The sequence below is a fragment of the Cavia porcellus genome, unplaced genomic scaffold (assembly GCF_034190915.1).
Source record: "Cavia porcellus strain 051 isolate PalLab524CR breed Dunkin Hartley unplaced genomic scaffold, mCavPor4.1 scaffold_6, whole genome shotgun sequence".
Classification (NCBI taxonomy): Eukaryota; Metazoa; Chordata; class Mammalia; order Rodentia; family Caviidae; genus Cavia; species Cavia porcellus.
Genome location: NW_026947489.1, coordinates 45,025,861 through 45,045,122, shown reverse-complemented (window position 1 = coordinate 45,045,122; position 19,262 = coordinate 45,025,861). Strand labels below are relative to the sequence as shown.

General features: G+C 39.2%; 1 protein-coding gene across 1 annotated transcript in view; it reads left to right on the top strand.

Moving 5' to 3' along the window:
* The window catches only part of Dgki (diacylglycerol kinase iota), a 466,489-nt gene that overhangs the window by 169,369 nt on the left and 277,858 nt on the right, over window positions 1–19,262 (top strand). The window contains 1 exon segment of the mRNA XM_063250554.1: window positions 2,082–2,177. Coding sequence (XP_063106624.1) covers window positions 2,082–2,177 — 96 coding nt within the window.

Sequence of the window (19,262 nt, the reverse complement as noted above, 5' to 3'; positions counted from 1 at the left end):
GCTATTACTTCTCTAAATATCCTCTTGACATCCTTTATGTTGTCTCCTTTTTCATTAATTCCTATCATTCTTATGTTATTTTTCTTTGCATCATCTTGCAGTTGTTGAGTTGTTGTTTCCTGATTCCTTGTTATTTTTAAAAGATCTTTCCTTTCCTGTTCACTAGCTGCAATCCTGTCTTCAAGGTCTGATATTTTATCTTTACTTTCATTGAGGCAGTTTTTACAACTTTCAGTGGAATTTTTTATTTTCTGTATATCTCTGTGCATCTGCATTATGTATTCTGTTTGTTTCTTATATTGCTCATCTAGGGATTCTATCTTTTTGTTTAGTTCCTCCAATTTTTTTAACCATGTTTTCTTTAGATATATTCAGAATCTCTTTCATTTATTTTATCATTTCTTCTTTTACCTGGGAGATTATTTCGAGTTTGAATTTCTTTAAAGCTTCCTGGAGTTGCTCGTTAATTTCAGTAGCTATTGTGTCTGATATTTGAGGTGAATGGCGTATATTTTCTTCTATATACATTGCTCCTAGGGTTTCTTGAGATGGGCTGGAGGTTTGAGGTTGTAATTTGGTCTTTTGTTTTGTCATTTTCCTATATTTCTGTGTTTCAAGTGTTATTTGAAAGCTTCCTCAAGGTCTTTTGGAAATCCCCTTCTATGTTCGCAGCTCCTGAGACTCTGGCACCCGTTACCCCAAGCCACTGGGCCTGTAGAACCAATGGCCCTCTTCTGCCTGTTTAGAACTCCGTAGTGCCAGATAAGCTGGGCTTCAGGGACACTGTGCGCCCAACTGCTTCTTGGAAGCTCCGCAGTTCTGCAAGCGCACCTGGGATGGGGAAGCGGATGTAGATGCCTCACCCAGAAGCCTGGAGGGTCCCAAACAGTCTGACCTTTGGGCAGAATGCGCTGAGCAGTTACCACAGGCCGTGCAGCCTCTGGAACCTGCGATGCTCCCCTGCTTGCTGAGATATCCACAGTCCTCCAGACACACCGGGAGGCGGATGCAGGCGCCCCAGATCCACCCAGCCCCTCCTCTGCACACCAATGGTGAGGTGCAGGAGTCCCCAGGAGTTAGGTTTCAACATATGAATACTGAGGGAGCCATAATTCAGTCTGCAACATGCTTCATTAAAATGTAGCTACAAATCCATGTATTTCTGATGCATAGGATAAAAACAAGATAAATATTCCTATAAAGTCTTAGACTTTATGGTCAGTCTAAAACAATATTTCACCTCATATCTCAGATACTTTTTTAAGCAAATAAATAAGCTAGTCAGTGATGTAAATTCATCCTTTCCATGGTAGTATATTTTAAAAATGAAGATGGAATTCGCTTCATCATATTTTAAAGGGCACATGTTCCTGCCTCTTTACAGTCACACACTGCACATCATTGGACAGTAGAATTATTGCTCATAGAATAATACATCACGGCAGCCCTTTCACCATCAGCAATGCATATTTTTAGAAGCAGTAAATTATTGTTAGAAAATTTAGAATAATTGTGTGTCCTTTTAAACTTAATAATTATTTAAATTATTAGACATTTATTATGCTTTGAGTGCTAGGGGTTTAAACTAAGCTTTAAGAAGCTTCTGTCCTTAGAAGTATGGTTTGCTTATTGTTGATATAAAAAAATGTCTTACTTAAAATACTTTAATTCTACCATTCTCTTTTTTTTTCTTTTCTTTTTTTTTTTTTTACAGCTAATTTGCTAAGTTAAGGCAAATTTTAATAGAATTTTTCTCAGTTTTCATGGAATTTGCAGAGTTGGAACTGGATAAATAAGGTTTTCCTTGGAACTATTTATGATGTTTATTTCCTTCATTTGTCAAATATATGTTTTACTAATGACTACATCTATGGATAAAGCAGCATAGACCTCATGTCTGTTTTAGTCACATCTCAAAGTTTTCTAAACATTCTTTCCATTTGTAGAATTCAGTAGGTACAAGTTCAGCGGTACTTTGAGGGTTCAGGAAGAAATATCTGAACTCCTTGGGGGTCACTATCTATCTTGTACCCCCTTATCCCTGAAGAGAGCACTGAAGTGGGTGGGTCTTTGCCTTGCAGGAAAACGCGGTGAATGGGGAGCACCTGTGGCTGGAGACCAACGTCTCAGGCGACCTCTGCTACCTGGGCGAGGAGAACTGCCAAGTCCGATTTGCAGTGAGTGTGGCCTCAGGCTTCCTCTCTGTCTTTCTGGGGGGCGGGGCAGCCTTCCTCTGAGGGCAGAGGGTCACATACTTGAATTTCCCAAGAAAGGGTATGAAAGAGCCTGTCCTATGGCCTGGAAAACTTCCTGGATGCTTTCAAGGTTTACAGAGGATTTATGAAGTAAACATGGCTTCCATGTTGTTGATTCGGGGGTTGTGGAGAGGATGAATGTGAATGAGAGAGCATCGCTGGTGGGGGAGTAGTGGGGCTACAAGGCCTTGTGGAGGAAGGGGCAGTGGTCCTGTGGTGTTGTGACTGGTAAGTAAAGGTGGATAGAGCTCTGTTGGGGTCCATATGGATTAGCAGATAGTCCCAACTGTGCTCTGGAGCGTATAGGCATAATCAGTCAGAAGTCATATCAATTAGAGTATTCTTATTAAAATTCACTTCCACAATCTGTTGAAAGTTTAAAATTCTTTTAGGTTCTGTAAAGCAAGCCTGGTGGCTCTGCAGTAAATGACAGAGGAACTAAACCTATAATGTTGGGTAATTGAGCTTCACATTTTTGTTCAGTTTAAAGGGATTTGTCTGAAAAAAATAGTAAAGAATAAAGAAAAATTGTTTTCGTCCTTACATATGTGGGGAAATGGGTATCATGGTTTACATAGTACTTTAAAAAATTCCTTGGTGTGTTTATTTTGTGTAAGAAAAATTTGGACCAAAGTTTTGGACACTGGCATTACAAGTAACTGTATTTCTGTTAATAATTAATAAGGAATAAATAGAGTTTTGTCAAGCCTTAGAGAAGAATATTTGTCCCCAAGGCCTTGTACCTGACTGCCTGAAAAGGCAAAGACCCAGATCTAAGACATTTTATATAGCTTTACAAATATAGGTTTAGGGTATAAATACAGTTTTTCTTTGGGAAAATGTGGAGGTGCTTTGGAAACCAGGGTTTGAGTGAAGTTGAAAGTAGTGAAAACTCAAGGGCCTAGATGAAAGGCTTTGGATTTGGAGTTAGGTAAACTGAATTTGAATCTCAATGTTGTCACCCAGTGACACTAAGAATTTGTGAACTTTGGGCCTTGGGTACCTTCTAGATTAAAGAGAGTCCAATTAAATTAGTTTTAGTTTTGCTTCTAACTCAGGTCTGTAATTAATCATTTGCATTTCTTCTGATCTTGTAAATTCAGTTCATTTAGATATCAACATTTTGGCTTTATGCATATGTATTTTGATTGGAGTATAATTGCATGGAATTTGATTAAGTTAAATCCACGAGGTCAATTGTTTGGATTAAAATTTATAAATAATAAATTAACATTAGGGTGTTAGTTAATTGGATGAATACTGGTCTAGAGATATCAGATAATGTAAAATGGGACAAAATGAAAGATAGTCTTACTTTAGATATATCTTACACTAATCATGCTGCTAACTAATTTGTTACAGAGTTCTGCTTTATCGTTTAACTGCCTCCCTTAGCCTTTTTCTGTTACTCTTGGGCTAGCCACATGTCACTTCTCTTAAAAAATACATGAATGGGTATTCAGTTCTGTCCTGGATCCCCAATCTCACAAACGAGTGTACGGTGGAGGTTAAATAAAAAGTGAGAAATTGTATGATTTGTAGGGCTCCAGGAGGGTTAAAACCCTTTAATTAAACTTGAAGCTTTGAGGGTAAAGACAAAGAATTCTCTGGATTAGTCCACTTATATTAGGATCAAGGACAAAGGGTGGAGAGACTGAGGAAAGTGTAGGCATTGAACAGGACCTTGGGAGTCACTCAAGGACGTCTCCAAGTCATGAATCAAGTCAATTCAGTAGCACTGTCTTATCATGAAGACATGGTAGAAGAGAAACTGCAGGAGTAATCTTTTCAGCTGCAGTCTCTACCTTGTTAACTGGGGTTGGAGCCAGAGTGTCCGCAGCTGTGGCCTTATTTGCCTTTTGAGGTATCTCTGGCCTCACAGGCCACTACAGGCCTCAGCCAGGACCAGTGATTCATAGAAGTTCACTTACTATGAATCAGTTCCCATCGACAGGCAAGGGGCCTAGGCCTAGGACAGACTCACAGATAAACATAGAAAGCTAATTAGTAAAATTTAAATCCTGCTCAGAGCCGCTTCGTAGTGGTCTCCAACAAATGGGTACATGTATCCTCCTTGTACCTTGTACCACTAAATGGCCCTGCTATCCACTGATTGTTAATTGGTCAGTATGCCTGAAGGCCAAGAGAAACAACAGAGAAAGTGAAATGTGTTGTAGGCAGAAGTATTAGGGAACTGGAATATGGAAATGTGGAAATGTTGGGCTTTCCTCATAATTTCCCTACATTGGGGCCAGGGATATAGCTCAATGGTACAGTGCCTGCCTGACAAGTGCAGGGTTCTGAGTTCAATTCCTGGTATAAAAAAAAATTTCCCCCCATCTACTTGATCTTTTTGACTTAGTTTGTAAAATATCTGGAAGATTGGGCTGGGTGATATAGTTCAATGGCACCGCACCTGCTTGGGAAGTACAATGTCCCAAGTTTGATTCTCAGAATAAAAAACAAAAACAAAAACAAATGAACAAAAAATCTGAAAGTCAAAGAGCTTTGCTTCAAAAGATGTTGATTAATCAAGGGAGTAAGTCAGTGAGGCGTGAAACACCTCCTTGTATTTCCTCATTATTATAAGTTCCTTAAGGCTTGGTCTGTTTATCTGTCAAATGGGAAAATGCTCTTTTGAGAATCTGATGGAATAAAGGTTGGAAAGGGCTATCTTGACCCAGTGACAGGTATAATAATTTAAAAGAAGTAACTAGGAGTGGAAGGAAATGGACAGTTTACAGAAGGCTTACCAGTTGCCAATCTAAAGATGGAGATAGAAGCAGAGCCAGCCAAATGGAAACAACTCTGAGGAGTCACCATCACGTGTGGTTTAAATACCAAACCTTTCCAAAATGGTCATACTTCTGATGCCAGTCAGCTTAGGCTAAAAGACGTAGTCTCCTTATCAGCTGGCAAGAGCAATTTATGTGCCTGATAAAATTGGCAGCATGTGCTAAAGGCATTGGAAATCTGCTAGCTCTCTCTCCCTGCCTCATACTGTGTGTGTTCCCTCTGGGATGTCTTGTTTTGTGAGAGATAGTTACAAGTGTCAGAGGACCCAAAGAAACATACCACAAGTGGCTTGGATATGGAGCTTTGTTGTGAAGAAAAATTTAAACACATGAGTTATAGCTTCACCTGAGAAGTGAAAATAGAGCAAGGTTCAGTATTTGAGGAGCTGCTATAAAGAAGAGAGCAGTGACTTGCTGTCTGTTTTTAGGTGGATGGAACCAATCACAGGTCTAAATGGTGGATCTTACTCTCTTCTGAACATAAGCAACACCCAAGACACCCATGAATAGTGCAGATTATGGTTTCCCTCCTTGCTCTAAATGCTGACTTAGATACATACACAGTTAGACTTGAAAGTCTGTGATTTTAACAAGTGCATAAAATACTCTGGTGCAGATGGCCCACGGACCTATGTCTGAAAAATACTGTAGTATAAATACCTTAACATAGAACTGTCCAACAAGAGAACAAAATCTCTGGAGGAATGGGCTCAAAGGATGTGCTCATGGATAACTTGGATGGCCATATTCCAAGGATACTGAAGAGAGGATGTGTATCTGCTTTGGGCAAGAGTTCAGTCAGAGTCCATTTCCTCACTGACCATGTTGCCAGGCTTTACCTCTCCAGGCTTTATCTATCTAGGCTCCATGACTCAGATTGCTGTATGTGTGTAGAGGTGCATGTAGGAAGGTCTCTGCTGAGTGCAAAGTCTGCTGTGTAATGTGGGTTGTTTGTATAGGGCTGAGTTCCTCTGGGTGCTGATACTTGGCTGAAGATCTTTGTGTACCCCATCATCACAGCATGGCTTCCATCACAGAGCTCACTTAACAGGGCATTTGTCAAAGTTAACTGGCTGTCAGTCTCAACACTGAAGCTCCCTGGTGCTGAAGCTCCCCTGGTCCTCAGCCCATATACTCTAACAGAATAAGAATGTTAATTACGAAGAAACATACAACAAAATAGATGTCACTAAACAAGAGTGATCTTCAGTGGGCTTTTATTTCAGGGATTTCTCTCTGTAATCAGTCTGGAAAACTGATCTTTCTGCTCTAGTTTCACTATTCATTATTTCATTGTTTCTTCTTTCCAAACTAACTAATTTCCAAACTAACTAACCAATGATTAGAGAATAAACTTTATGCCATTAAATATCTGCTCACAGATATTCTGTGGCATCTAATGCTGCTGCCAGAGAACTGAAGGAAAGGTTTTGAGGGTCATGTGTTCAGCACCGAAGCTTTGGTGCAAACTCTCCTATGACAGTCCCACGTCCTCTGAAGTCACTGACTTGCTTTCAGTTCCTGCCAATATTAGCCCCCAGATATTAATCCACATGGCAGCAAGACGCCTTAGCTTCACAGTACAGCTTTTGTTTTAAATGGATGCCCTAATGGGGATATAGCTCAGTGGCACAAGGTGTTGAGTTAAAGTCCTGTAAGCTGTGGTAACCATTTCTTATTTATGATGTAACTCTGTTGTCACCCTAATATTACATCCTTATTATTGGCTGTCATTGTCACCTTCTAAATTGTCTTGTTTAGACAACATATTACGTGATCACTTCATATGTACATCAACACTTATATTGTGCTTTATGGTTCAGAATACAAAGCAACACATACCACCCCACACATCCTTTCCATTCTTCCCTGACGTGTCCTCTTTGGTGCTTATACACTGATTAGGAGTACATTCCCCTTCCTCTGGTCTTGTTCTAGTCTCTGAATTCGCTCCCGTTTTCTCCTCTTCTAACATGTCCTTCTTCCTCAGTTCGAGTTTTATAGATCTTAAATATCTTTTGAAACTGAACTCAAGCCCCATTTCTATGCAGCTGCCTCTGTCTGCTTCAATCCACATTAGTCTCTTCCTTCTTTCAAGTCCCCCTGACTTTGCTTTGCTGAAATGCAGTAAGGAGTGAAAGGGAAATGTCCATCTTTGGTGGTGGACTCTTTTCCCCTTCCCCGATGTGTGCTGTCTGTAGTTTGCTCAGAGACCTGAAAGTAGTACCTGGTGATGACAGGTAGGCAGTCTTCAAAGGAAATGAGAATATAATGCATAAGCTGTGTATGCCTGCTTCCTTGATGACAATGTTGTTCAATTCTATTTTTTTTTTTTTTTGTATTTTGTATTTTTACCAGTACCAGGGATGGAATTCATGACCACAGGCTTGCAAGGCAGGCACTTATGCCACTGAGCTAAATCCCCAGCCCCTTGTTCAATTCTAAGTTGCAGATAAAAATATTTAAACACACTGTTTTATGTATTTTCTAAGTGATCTTTGGATATATTATTTCACCTCTGTTGGCTTTGGTTTCCAGTTTTAAAATACTGTTATTAAAATTGACCTCAATGATTCTCATTTCTGAATGAGCATTACTCGTATTTTGCTTTTTAATTTTATTTTTTAAAGTATTAGCTCCTAGGCTTGATCTGCCACATCAGAATCACTAACATTTAGCATGGGCATGGATATGTTTTAAATAATAACAAGACATTTGTATAGAAATTCTGTTCACTGTGAAGATAGAGAACATTGATTAAGTTCATGAAGCATATCAGGATGGGAGAATTGGCCTGGGCTTTGCATGTGGCAGAAAGTAGCAGTTATAGATTAACTTGTGTACTTCAAAAAGTTATGTTGACTTGCAGTGCCAGAACCAGTTGGAGTGCTGCATCTGTAAGGCAAAGAAAATGGTCCAGATTGCTGACTGTCCTTGTGTCAGGCAAACGTGATACCCAGTACACTATGGAAACTGGTTGTCCTTGTGGAAGCTCCTTGGGGCATGGGAGCTTTTCTCTCACAGGCCTCAGAAGCAACCTTATTGAGTCCTGAATTTTGGATTACTAGCCTCCTGGCATATAAGAAGATGCATTTCTGTTGTTTTAAGCCATCAATTCTGTTTTACTTTATGAGGGCAGCGTTAGGAGTTTAACATGGTATCACTCTAGGTGAGTTATGTTACCTGCCCCTACAAATACCTCCATGATCTTGCAGGCTCACAGGTGCATATCTGCAGAGGTGTGTTTGAAACAGTCTCAGGTATTGTGGTGGATAATCCCTTGGTTTCTGGGCAAGTGGACAGATAGGCAGATAGATGTCAGGAACGGAAGGCTGTAAGGAAAGAGTAGGTAGCTACTCAGAGAGAGAAAAAGGGTAGGTTACATGAGAAGAAAAATAGAAACTGCCAGACTTCAAAATGCCATTACCAGATATAACTTCTCTATTTTTAAATGTGCTTATGTCACCTTTTATTGTGGGTAGACCAACAGGTATTGTTTGTCTCTTGTTATTTTGTTTATACATTTTGTTTTAGTCTGTTCTTTTGCAATATTTTGTTGAAATATTCCTCCTGATCTTAAAGCACTTAATTTGAGTTCTAAGGTATCTTCCAGTGTCACTTAAAGTTTGACAAACACATTTTTACTGAGAAAGTGAATGAATTGAATTGCAGAGGCCATGTGATATGGGGCTTGGCAGAACTTCTGAGATCTAGAGATGAAAAGATCTAGATAAAAATCCTAGCGAGACTGGCTTTTCTAATCTTGGGTTCCTCTGTAAAATAGTGATAATTACATCTACTTTTAGAATTGGTAGGAGAATAAATTAATTAGCAAATGTTCATGTTCTTCTTTCTGTTCCTATTTATAGTTCAATGTCTTTAAACTGACTAGCAGTTTGGTTTGACTGTGGTTAATTAATATAAAGCCTCTTGTTTGGAATGCTTACGACTGTCTGCAACACTAGTACTCTTCCACTTTCACCTGTCATTTTCTTCCTCTCTTTTACATCCATGGTTACTCTGGGTCATGAGTGGGAATGATTTAGAGGGACAGTTCAGTGTAACCCATTTTGGGAAGCACCTTGGAGCTGGGGCTTCTTTTGGTGAATAAGAAGCCTCGTTGTTGCCTGTACTGAAGTATTACAGCATCTGCCCACAGGATGCTGGCTGTGGTTTTGGCTTCCTGGAAGAACGTAGGAAGAAAAGTCCAGGATAATGGCTCTGTGCCCTGTTTGAAGGGACTGTCATCTTTATGCTGCTTACAAATGAAAATGATGCTCCACCTGGGTCTACTCTGGCCCTTTCATCTCAGGAAGTTCAGAACACTGGGCAGCAGCATGTGCAAATGCTGGTACCTGAGCAAATGCTGGTACCTGAGCATTTTGTGTTGTAGGCAACAAGAGAGAGCGAAAGCCCAGTGTGTGTTGCTGGGGACTCACTGCCCATCTTTGTATTTGGATCTAGCAGGTACACATCGTAGAACACCATTGAACTTAGAATATACTAAGATCCCTGCACATGAGGCTGTTCTGCAAGCCTCACAAGCTGTTGTCCGGCACGGCAGATTGGCGATTTACGCCCCAGATGGCAGTTTGGCTGAGCCAGGTGCTGGCTGTTGGAGGGAGCTACATGTGTGGCAGTAGAGCCCAGAAGTCAGAGCCAGCTCTTTGAGTTGTTTGGGTGCCAGCCTGAAGACAACAAATCTAGGGGGCTGCCAAGGACGCTGGCTGCCAGAGGCCTCTCCTACCATGAGGAAATTGAGGAGCTAATGAGTCACAATGATTAAGGGAAAGCATAAACATAAACAACAATAGTTTACACAAAGAATTTTCATGGACAGACTCTAGTCAGTGATATGAGTGGAGGAAGGGAGAGGAGTCTTCTGCAGGTGAAATGATGTTGCCTTCTGGCTTGATGGCTAGAATTTTCTTGAGATTATCCATGCACATCCATTTAGAATAATGTGCAGCACATGGAAGCCTCTTGGGAACGGTTAGCCATCATTATTTGGTTAGAACACTATATCAAAGGAAAATATACATTTCTCCCCATTTTGAACAGTAGAGACAGTGATAGGTCATACTGAATATGAAGCTCAGGGATCTTTAAGATTCTGGGTGACAGAATTTAGGTGACCTGAATATAGGTGACCTGGATCCATAGTATTATTATCTTCACACACACAGTCCATTTTTCCTCAAATTATATTCTGGAGGACTCTAAACTCATAAAAATAATATGAGGTGTTATTCACAGAAAAGGACTTATGATCATAATTTTGAAAACACTGAATACCTTTAATATACAAATAGATTTTTTGACATTCAAAGGATATGGGTATATGGGTTTCCGATGAGAGGGCAATTTTCCTTTCAAAATATTCATTCTCAGCTCATTTCAATAATTAATGGAAAACTATTTGTTAAATACTATATAATGCTTTGCGATTTTCTTGAGACTCTCACTCATCTCTGATCTATAGAAATGATACTGTGGATGGTCAGAGTGGGGCCAAAGGTAAAGAGAAGAAAAGTCACACAAAGGCTTAGTCACAGTTCAAAGCTTTTTTTGTCTTTTCATTTTGGGACAGATCTTTTGCGTATGTATTAAACTTTTGCACTGAACCAAATGTGTGTTTCATTCTTAAGTGTTTGAGCATCTGGCAATAATTGTCATCTTTTCTGAAATGACAACTTCAGATTGAGGCTACACTCAAGTGTTTGTGTGTGGGCATATGTTTGTGTAACACAGTCCTGTTGAAATTTAATATTATATGTCACAAAGTGAGCTCAAAGCTAGCCTGAACTGCATAGCGAGACCTTGTCTCAAAAAAAAAAAAAAAAAAAAAAAGGAAAAGGAAAGAAAAAGAAAAAATATTGGTTGATAAAAAGCATGGAAAGAGAAAATGAAGAAGGGGGAAATGATTAGTGAGGTTATGAAAAGTAAACCCTCGGAGGAGAGAAAATGGCGGCGTGCTAGGGGATCGAGCGAAGAATCTCTCCAGAGAATTCAAACTCAAAGCTAAAAAAAAAAAAAAAAAAAAAAAAAAAAAAAAAAAAAAAAAAAAGACAGCATGGAGAGGACCAGACAAATCCATAGCGATTCTTATCAACCAAGACAGTACAGCTGGAGGATTTAAAGTCGTGCTGAGACCGGAGGCTGCAAATCCCGCGCCCTTAAATCAACGAACAGGCTCGTGGACCCAACACGAAAAGCTGAGTTGCTTTTGGGGACTGCGGAAACTGAGACCCAGATCGAGACTCCAGGCGGCAGCCAGTTCTGCACCGCTGTACCAGAGCAGATGTACAGAGCTCTGGCGTTTCGAATCTAAACGGTGCACAGAAATCTGACCAGTCAGCGCTGAGCCGCGAGGTGGGGAAAAGTGGACGGCTTGGTGTGTGGCGGTCCCGGAGCTGGGACTTGCACCGGACTCTGGTGAGTATAGAAAACCCCACGGCGGCTGGGTTTGGCCAGAGAACAGCTGGCCCGCCACCACGGGGAAATCAATAACACAGAATCTGGTGCAGACATATTAGCCTGGCGGCTGAAACCGCAGCTTGGTGACATCACCAGGACCCCCTGTAGGGAGGGCTGGTGGAAGACATCTTGAGTCCTGGCAGAGTCTGATTGCTTGCTGGCTTCAGCTCCGCACGGAGAACTTAGTGGGAGCCATCTTGGTTTTGGGCAGATCTGCTTTTCTAGAGCTCCTATCACAGAGAGGTTTGGAAGAGAACGGCTGGGACCTGGGCAGAATCCTGTGCCGTTACCCAGCTGCTTCTGATTCAGGGAGAACTGGCAGGAGCTGTTGGGGCTAGATCAGGCCTCTGCTTGGGGCCCAATGGGCGGATGCAGAATGGTCACAACTCAGTGACAACCAGAAAGTACAGCCTAATTTATGAACTAACTGACACAGAGGCTAGAGACTAGACTGTACCGCCCCTGCATCCCAGCCTACCCCAGATAACAGCAAATTGGGGAGGACAGCAAAAACTCAAGCCAGCACGCTTCTGAAAGGTCCTAAGCAATTCGGAGAGGGCCAGAGAACTCCAGGACAGTCTGAAAGAAACCAGAAACATGACAAGAGATAAAAATAAAAAAAAATCTCCAGCTGTTCAACAGGAGAAATTAAACCCAAGAGAACTAAACACTGAAGAGAACAAGCACAGTAACCATCCATTGCTCGACTCAGCATCAGCCGAAATTAAAAAGTATTTACATGATCTCATAGAGGAATTTAAAGATGTACTCCTGATCCAAGTGAGGCAAGATATAAAGAGATTAATTAAAGAAATGACAAGCCCTGCCCAAGAGAACACAGATGGAAGAACTGAGGAAATCAGAAAAGAAAGAGAAGCATCTGAAGAATTTAAGCATAACTTAGAATACATGAAACAGATCCAAAGAGAAAATCAGGAAACTAAAAACTCCATTGAATATTGGCAAAATGCCTTGACAGAAACTAAAGACAACCTTCTGAAACTTGAAGAGAGATTTAGGGCTTATGAACGTGAAAGAAAAAGCCTCTTAAAAATAACAAGGAACCAGAAAGAAGCAATTCTAAAACTGGAAGATGATAAAAAGATGCATAACCTAAGAATAAAGAATGTGAGTGAGGAAGCAGGAACATCCAAAAATGAAATACAAAAAATATTCACAGAGATATTAAAGCAAAATTTCCCATGTATAGCAAAAAGAAATGATATCCAGATAAAAGAAGCATACAGAACGCCAGCTACCTACAACCAAAACAGATCTACGCCTAGGCATATAATAATCGAGATCCCAGAAATCCACCAAAAAAACAGAATATTAAAAGCAGCCAGAGAAAAGATGCAGGTTACCTATAATGGGAAATCTATCAAAATAACGGCAGACTTATCAACACAAACTCTTAAGTCAAGAAGGGAGTGGGGAGAAATATTCCAAGTCCTGAAGGAAAAAAATATGCAACCTAAGTTCATATATCCATCAAAACTCTCTCTAAAAATTAATGAAGAAATAAGATACTTTCAAGACAAGGAGGAACTGTGGGAGTTCGTGGCCACCAATCCAACCCTACAGAGAGCGCTGAAGGACATTACAGAGAAAGAGAGGAAGGGATATCAGGATTACAGCTACAGTGGCAGAGAGGCCTCAGTGTACGGGGCAGACCATGGAATGAGGGAATAAGGTGGACAAATTATAGCAGAAAAGTGGAGTAGCAGACATGAGGCAGAGACGGTAAGCTAGTCTTTGGTAGAGACAGCTCTGAAACTATATTTAAAAAAAAAAAAAAGCAGAGGTCATTGCTAATGGTGTATAACGATTTAAAAGACACAGTAGTCCTAGTGCCATATTTAGATTGAATTAAATTTGTTCTGGTCTGTCCACTCATATCAGATTTGAGGACACAGACCTCTAGAACCAAAAATAGCAGGTTATACCATGGTAACTATCCTTACTTTCCTATTGACTTAAGCTGAAATCCTGTATTACTTACATTGTCTTACTATGACTGATCTTAATTGTATCTGAATCATAAGACTATTGGTTGGCCTTGACTGATCCTATTTGAAATCCGTATGTGTGTTAGAATCAACCCTAAAAGTAGAGGAAACTACTCTGAGCATGACAGGATGTAAAGGATATCCATACTGGTATGAATCAGTAACAGCTCTCAAATACTACAATGCAGTCAAAGATAAGTTTTTATAAAAATAGGTGATAGTATATTTAACTATAATAAGCCAGTGTTGTCGACAAATCTATTGAAAATAACAAGAGAAAACATAGTAGCTACGGAAGATCATTTATATTATAGTTTTGTAAGTCTTATCCATTGCATGTTTATCTAGGAAATTGTTTCGCTGTCTTGTTATGACTTGGTTTTCCCTATAATACAGAGAGGATAGGAACAAATACTCTGAGGAAGAGACCTGAAAAACCCGAGGCTTATTTTGTAGCATTATAATATAAATTCTAGCAATCTATTGCTTGCTGATTAAAATGACTCTGGACTGGTTTCTTCAGCTCAACTTCAGCATATGCAGAGATGGGGACGGCTATCACAAAGAGAATGAGAGATGCGATGGTAGTTGGAAATGTCTTCCCTAATTTGGAACTTGAGGACCCAAAGAGACTCCATCATCCTGTAATGATTTGATTAGTTCTATAATATGCAATAAGTATAGAAAGTGGGTGAAGTTAGGGACAACTATTTGTAAGAAGCTAGAGACAGTTGGATAAGGTAGATCTCCGGTGGACTTGCTTTGAAATCTGTGTTTCTTTAAATTGTTTTTTATTTTTTTTTAAATGTTCTGTTCTGTTTTGATATGGTTAACCTTATCCTCTTAGAGTTGTAAAACAAATAGGTGGGACTGATAATCATATTACGGAGCTTTTGTTCGGCCATAGAGCAGAATGGTTTGTAGGGTCACTTTTTTGAATGTCATTCTAAATACTTTAATTCTATAACCTAAACAGCCATTTCGAAGAAGACAATTTGTAACTTATCAACTGGCAATTTCTTACCTTTTGTTTGTCTGTAATTTAGTATTATTTTTCCACCCTTTTTTTCTTTAATCTCCATGTATTTTTTTTTTCGTTTCCTTTTCTTTAAATTAAAAAAAAAAAAAAAAAAAAAAAAAAAAAAAAAAAAAAAAAAAAAAAGAAATTTAATATTATGTGGTCCTGTTAAGAGATGATTTGCATCTGAGTGAACATACAGTTTGCATGTCACCTAGGTAATCCTCAGGTACACCGAACTGCTTCTCTTCTTCTGTTTCCCAGTGCCAGGGACCAGAGTAGCAGTTTAAGTGATATTCTTGCTTCTCAAGGATGCTTAATCTTGGCAAAGCATATTTCATTAGCAGTTAACTGCAGTTAGTACTGGCCTCTAAAGTTGGCATTGTGTCTTTTTTAGGAATCTTTTGTTGTTTCCTGCCTCATAGACCAGGCAGATATATATTTCATAAGGAAGTGATTTGAAAACACCAAGAAATGAAAAGCTTGCCTAGATATCTTCATTTAAGGAAGGATTGGCCTTAATGAAGGATTTGGGCTTTGGAATCAAATGATTAGTCTTGGATCCAGGCTTTGAGATTTCTGGGCTTTGAATTGGGTAACATTGGTTGTTGTCTTGATCTCTTTAAGCCTAAGTTTCGTATCTGTAATTTGTGTATAATAACATGTTTCTTATTATTGCTTTGACAGTGAAATAAAATCATGCATATATAACAGCAGTATGGACAATCATAAACAAATAAATATTGATCACTATCATCATGCTTCTTCAAATAAAAGTGATTCTAAGATACTATCCCAAAAAAGAACTTAGAGTCATAGGTTTAGAGAATTTTAGAAACACCTATTAAGTTTCTCCTCTCATTGAGAAAAATTAAAGAAAGGCCTTGAGATGTAAACAACCTACCAAGGACATGTTGTCCTTGAGTCTGATCCTCTCCCATTATCTCCATCTTTTATGGAGATAATGGAGATATCTCCATCACTATTATTTTAAAAATACTTGCTTCCTTATTTACATGTCTATCTTCATCTCTAGAATATAACTTACATTTAGCATAAAGACATTGTCTATTTTGTAGTCTCTCAAATCCTCAACACTAAGAATAAGTGGCTACACTGAATAGTTTCCCTTAGAATTTTCATTAAAAGAATGAATGAGTTCAGTGATGGGACTGTTAAGAGACACATCCATACTCAGGCACTTGTTAATGGGTCAACCCTGCCATGTAAATATAACCAGAGTACTTGAATTCCTGACTTATTTTTAAGGCTTTTAAGAGAAAAATTTCACACTCACTACTGGAAGACTGTTGAGGGAGTCGAAGCCCTGTTTCTCAGTGCTACACCCTCTGAAACCCATTTGGTTTGATTTGCATGGAGAACAGAGATTGACTTTCACCCTCTTCACACTGGTGATCATGATGTATTTGCTACTAGTCCATGCCTATGGTAATGTCAGACCAAAACTGTATTCAGTACCATGTTTCTTATCTGTTTTCATAAGCCTTGGTCCGTAATCCACCATTAACAAAGAAAATAAGAGAAAAGTAGGAAGAAGTAAGAAAGGATGGACTTCAGTTTCATTCTTAGCTAGGCTTCCTTGGGCAAATTACTCCATCTCACAGGTCTGAATTCTCTTAGCTTTACAGTGAGGAAATGATACTTGGTTAGGTTGCAGTGACTGTTTATAGTGTGCATAATGCCACCCTTCTGGTAAATCCCTGTCTATGGTACTGATGCCTTCATTAAAACAATGAGTAGAGGTGTGCATGTGTGAGTGAAAACAGTATAACCTACTGGAAATACAGTGTAGGATGAGCCAGGACTAGAATGTTGATCTTCTTGGGCTAAATTGAAGAGGAGAACCTGTCTTAATTAGGTCACCGATACCAGGAGATGTGGATAATAGCTTATTTACCACAGCTTGACAGAGCTTCTTAAATAGATTAATATTTTATCTGAAAGCATATATCTCTTTGGGTAGAAAATATTTAACTATGAACTTTACAAAACATTTTATCCATTTACAAGTGAGCTGATAATGAGAATGTATTAGAGTTCATTATACTAGTAAGATGGCACAAATCATACCATCATTGCGTCAAAGATTAAAGGGCAACATTTGCTATCTTTCAGTTTTTATTAAGCTTCGAGTCTCTATTATGCCCATGATAGACCGTCTCAGAACTATAGTGAGCCATTGACCTCACCCATATCTATTTGTTTCAAATTTCTAAGTATATATGTGTGTGTGTGTGTGTGTGTGTGTGTGTGTGTGTGTGTGTGTGACTGTCCATATAGTGGAATCAGTGTGCTTATAATCCTAGTTACATACATTTTTTTGCACATATACTAATAGTTGAATTAATCTATTATAAAATTGATGGCAAATTTGAGCCACTAATACAAATCAAACTTTGAAGACAGTTTTAAAATCTTACAGAGAACAACCGCAAAAACAATTGGAGTGAGTCCTGGTGGTGCACGCCTGTAATTCCAGCACTTGGGAGGGTGGGGCAGGAGGATTGCTGTGCATTTGTGGCCAACCCTGGGATACATGCCAAGCGCCTGTCTCAAAAAATCAAACAAACCTGTAAAAATCCAAAGATGAGTAGATTGCATGTGATAAAATTAGAAATAGTGACTGGCCATAGTTGTGTAATGTAAAACTTGCTGACCCCAAATTTGAAAGGCATAGAGACATAATTATTTAAAAGGAAAACATGTGAAAGACAAGCAAGCCAAAGAGGGTAGGGAGACATAAGAGCTGAGAGGAACAGAGTAGTGAGGCATTTAATAATAATAGCCGTAAAAATTTAAAATGTTTGGGTAAAATGAGAGCCAGGAAGGGGAAATCAAATTATGGATTTTTGAAGACTTCAGTTCATTAGACTGAAATCTTTTTGAATGCATTGTGACCAAGCAAGAGGAAGCAGAGGAATTTCTGAGGAGTGCTGCCCCCAGGGCCACTCAGTGAAGGCATGCACTAAGTATCATACCTGTATTAGCATTTCTGTGACAAATACGTGACTTAAACAGTTTGCAAGAAGAAAGGTTTATTTTGACTTCTGGTTTCAGAGGATTTTAGTCCTAGTCAACTGACATTGCTTTATGCTTTTGGTAAGGTAGTAGAAACATCATGGGCCTGAAGGGTGTAGTGAAAGAAAGCTCACTTCATGGCAGCCAGGAAGCAGATTCAGAAAGGGCAACTGCCCAGGAAAAGGTGTACTTTTTAAAGCCACATCCTTAGAGACTATACCCTACCTCCTAATACATTAGCACATTCAGCTATTAACTCATCAGTGAGTTAAACCATTGGTGAGGTTAACAGTTTCATCATCCAGTCACCTCTCTTGGCCTCTCTTAGTCCAGTGAAGTTGATCAAACTGACTCAACTTGAGTCAACTCATACAAATTTATTAAGCCACTTACCATATTTCTCATAAAGAACTGCTCAAATATGTGTTTATTTCATTTCACAAGCTGAATTTTATATAGACGTCTAACAATTTGTTGGGGTGTTCAGTATACTCAACTGAGTTCCAAGATACAGACTTATCCTAAGAGTCATTTCTTATCTTTCTGTTGAAGTCCCTTAGAGTAACCTTGTAGTAGACACACCATCTAATGATGGAGATAGCTGCTGAGAAATGTGTCTGTAGGTGATTTCAGTATTGTGCAAAGATGATAGCATGCAGAACTACACAAAGCTAGATGGTATAGCCTGTTGCCATTGAGGGACATACAGCATATATGTATGTATGTGGTTCATTGTTGACTAAAATGGCACTCTGAAATCCATGAATGTGACTCATTTTTCCTCATTAAATAGAATAATTAAATCCAGGAGCATAGGTCTTTATTAAATCTTTTTTGGTATGTGTGTGTGCCAGGGATCAAACTCACAACCTTGCTCTTCCTAGGCAGGTGCTTGTGCTGCTGAGCTGTATCCCCAACCCTATTAAATTATTCTTAAAGGTCATGATTAGTATAAATTTAACGTAGGCAAAAATTATTGCAGTAATGACACATACCCTCCATCCTACTTACAAAGAATGCTGTGCTGCTCTGACCATAGTTTTCCACAGTGTTGAATTAATGCTCAATCCATGATGGAGTATCTCCTTTATAATAAACTTTAGTTTTGAGTCAGTATGATTCTAGCCACGTAGTCCCTAACAAATTGTTTCACAAGTAAGTCCCATTTGACTGTTTCTCAGGAGGAGGAAGGGTTTTCCTGTATCTTTCTAGTTCTTATATTTAGCTCACAAAGTCGTCTATTCCTTTTGACTTTCTGCTCTAAGATACTTATTTTCTCTTCAAATGAAAAAAATATAATACATACTTACCTTTGGGGAAATACAACCTTTCTCATTTGTGTTCAGATAGTGCCTGGAAGGCACATTTCCCTCTTCTCTCTGAGGGTCTCAAGAAACTGTGATACTGACCTTTCTGTACATCAACTCAGGTGAGGTCCTTGCTTAGCTTCAAGATTTACGTATTTATCTGAGGTTACTCAGGAGAATTGTCTAGAAAGACAAACACTTCACATCCTGAGTGCTTCAGAAGATGTGTTTCTTAGAACAGAACAAAATACACTGTTGTAATAACACATTCAATGGCATTTATTGCAGTACTTAGAGACAGTTCTAGCCATAACCCATGGCAGATTGCTGTATGTGCAGCCAGCTAAGCATACCCCTGCAGC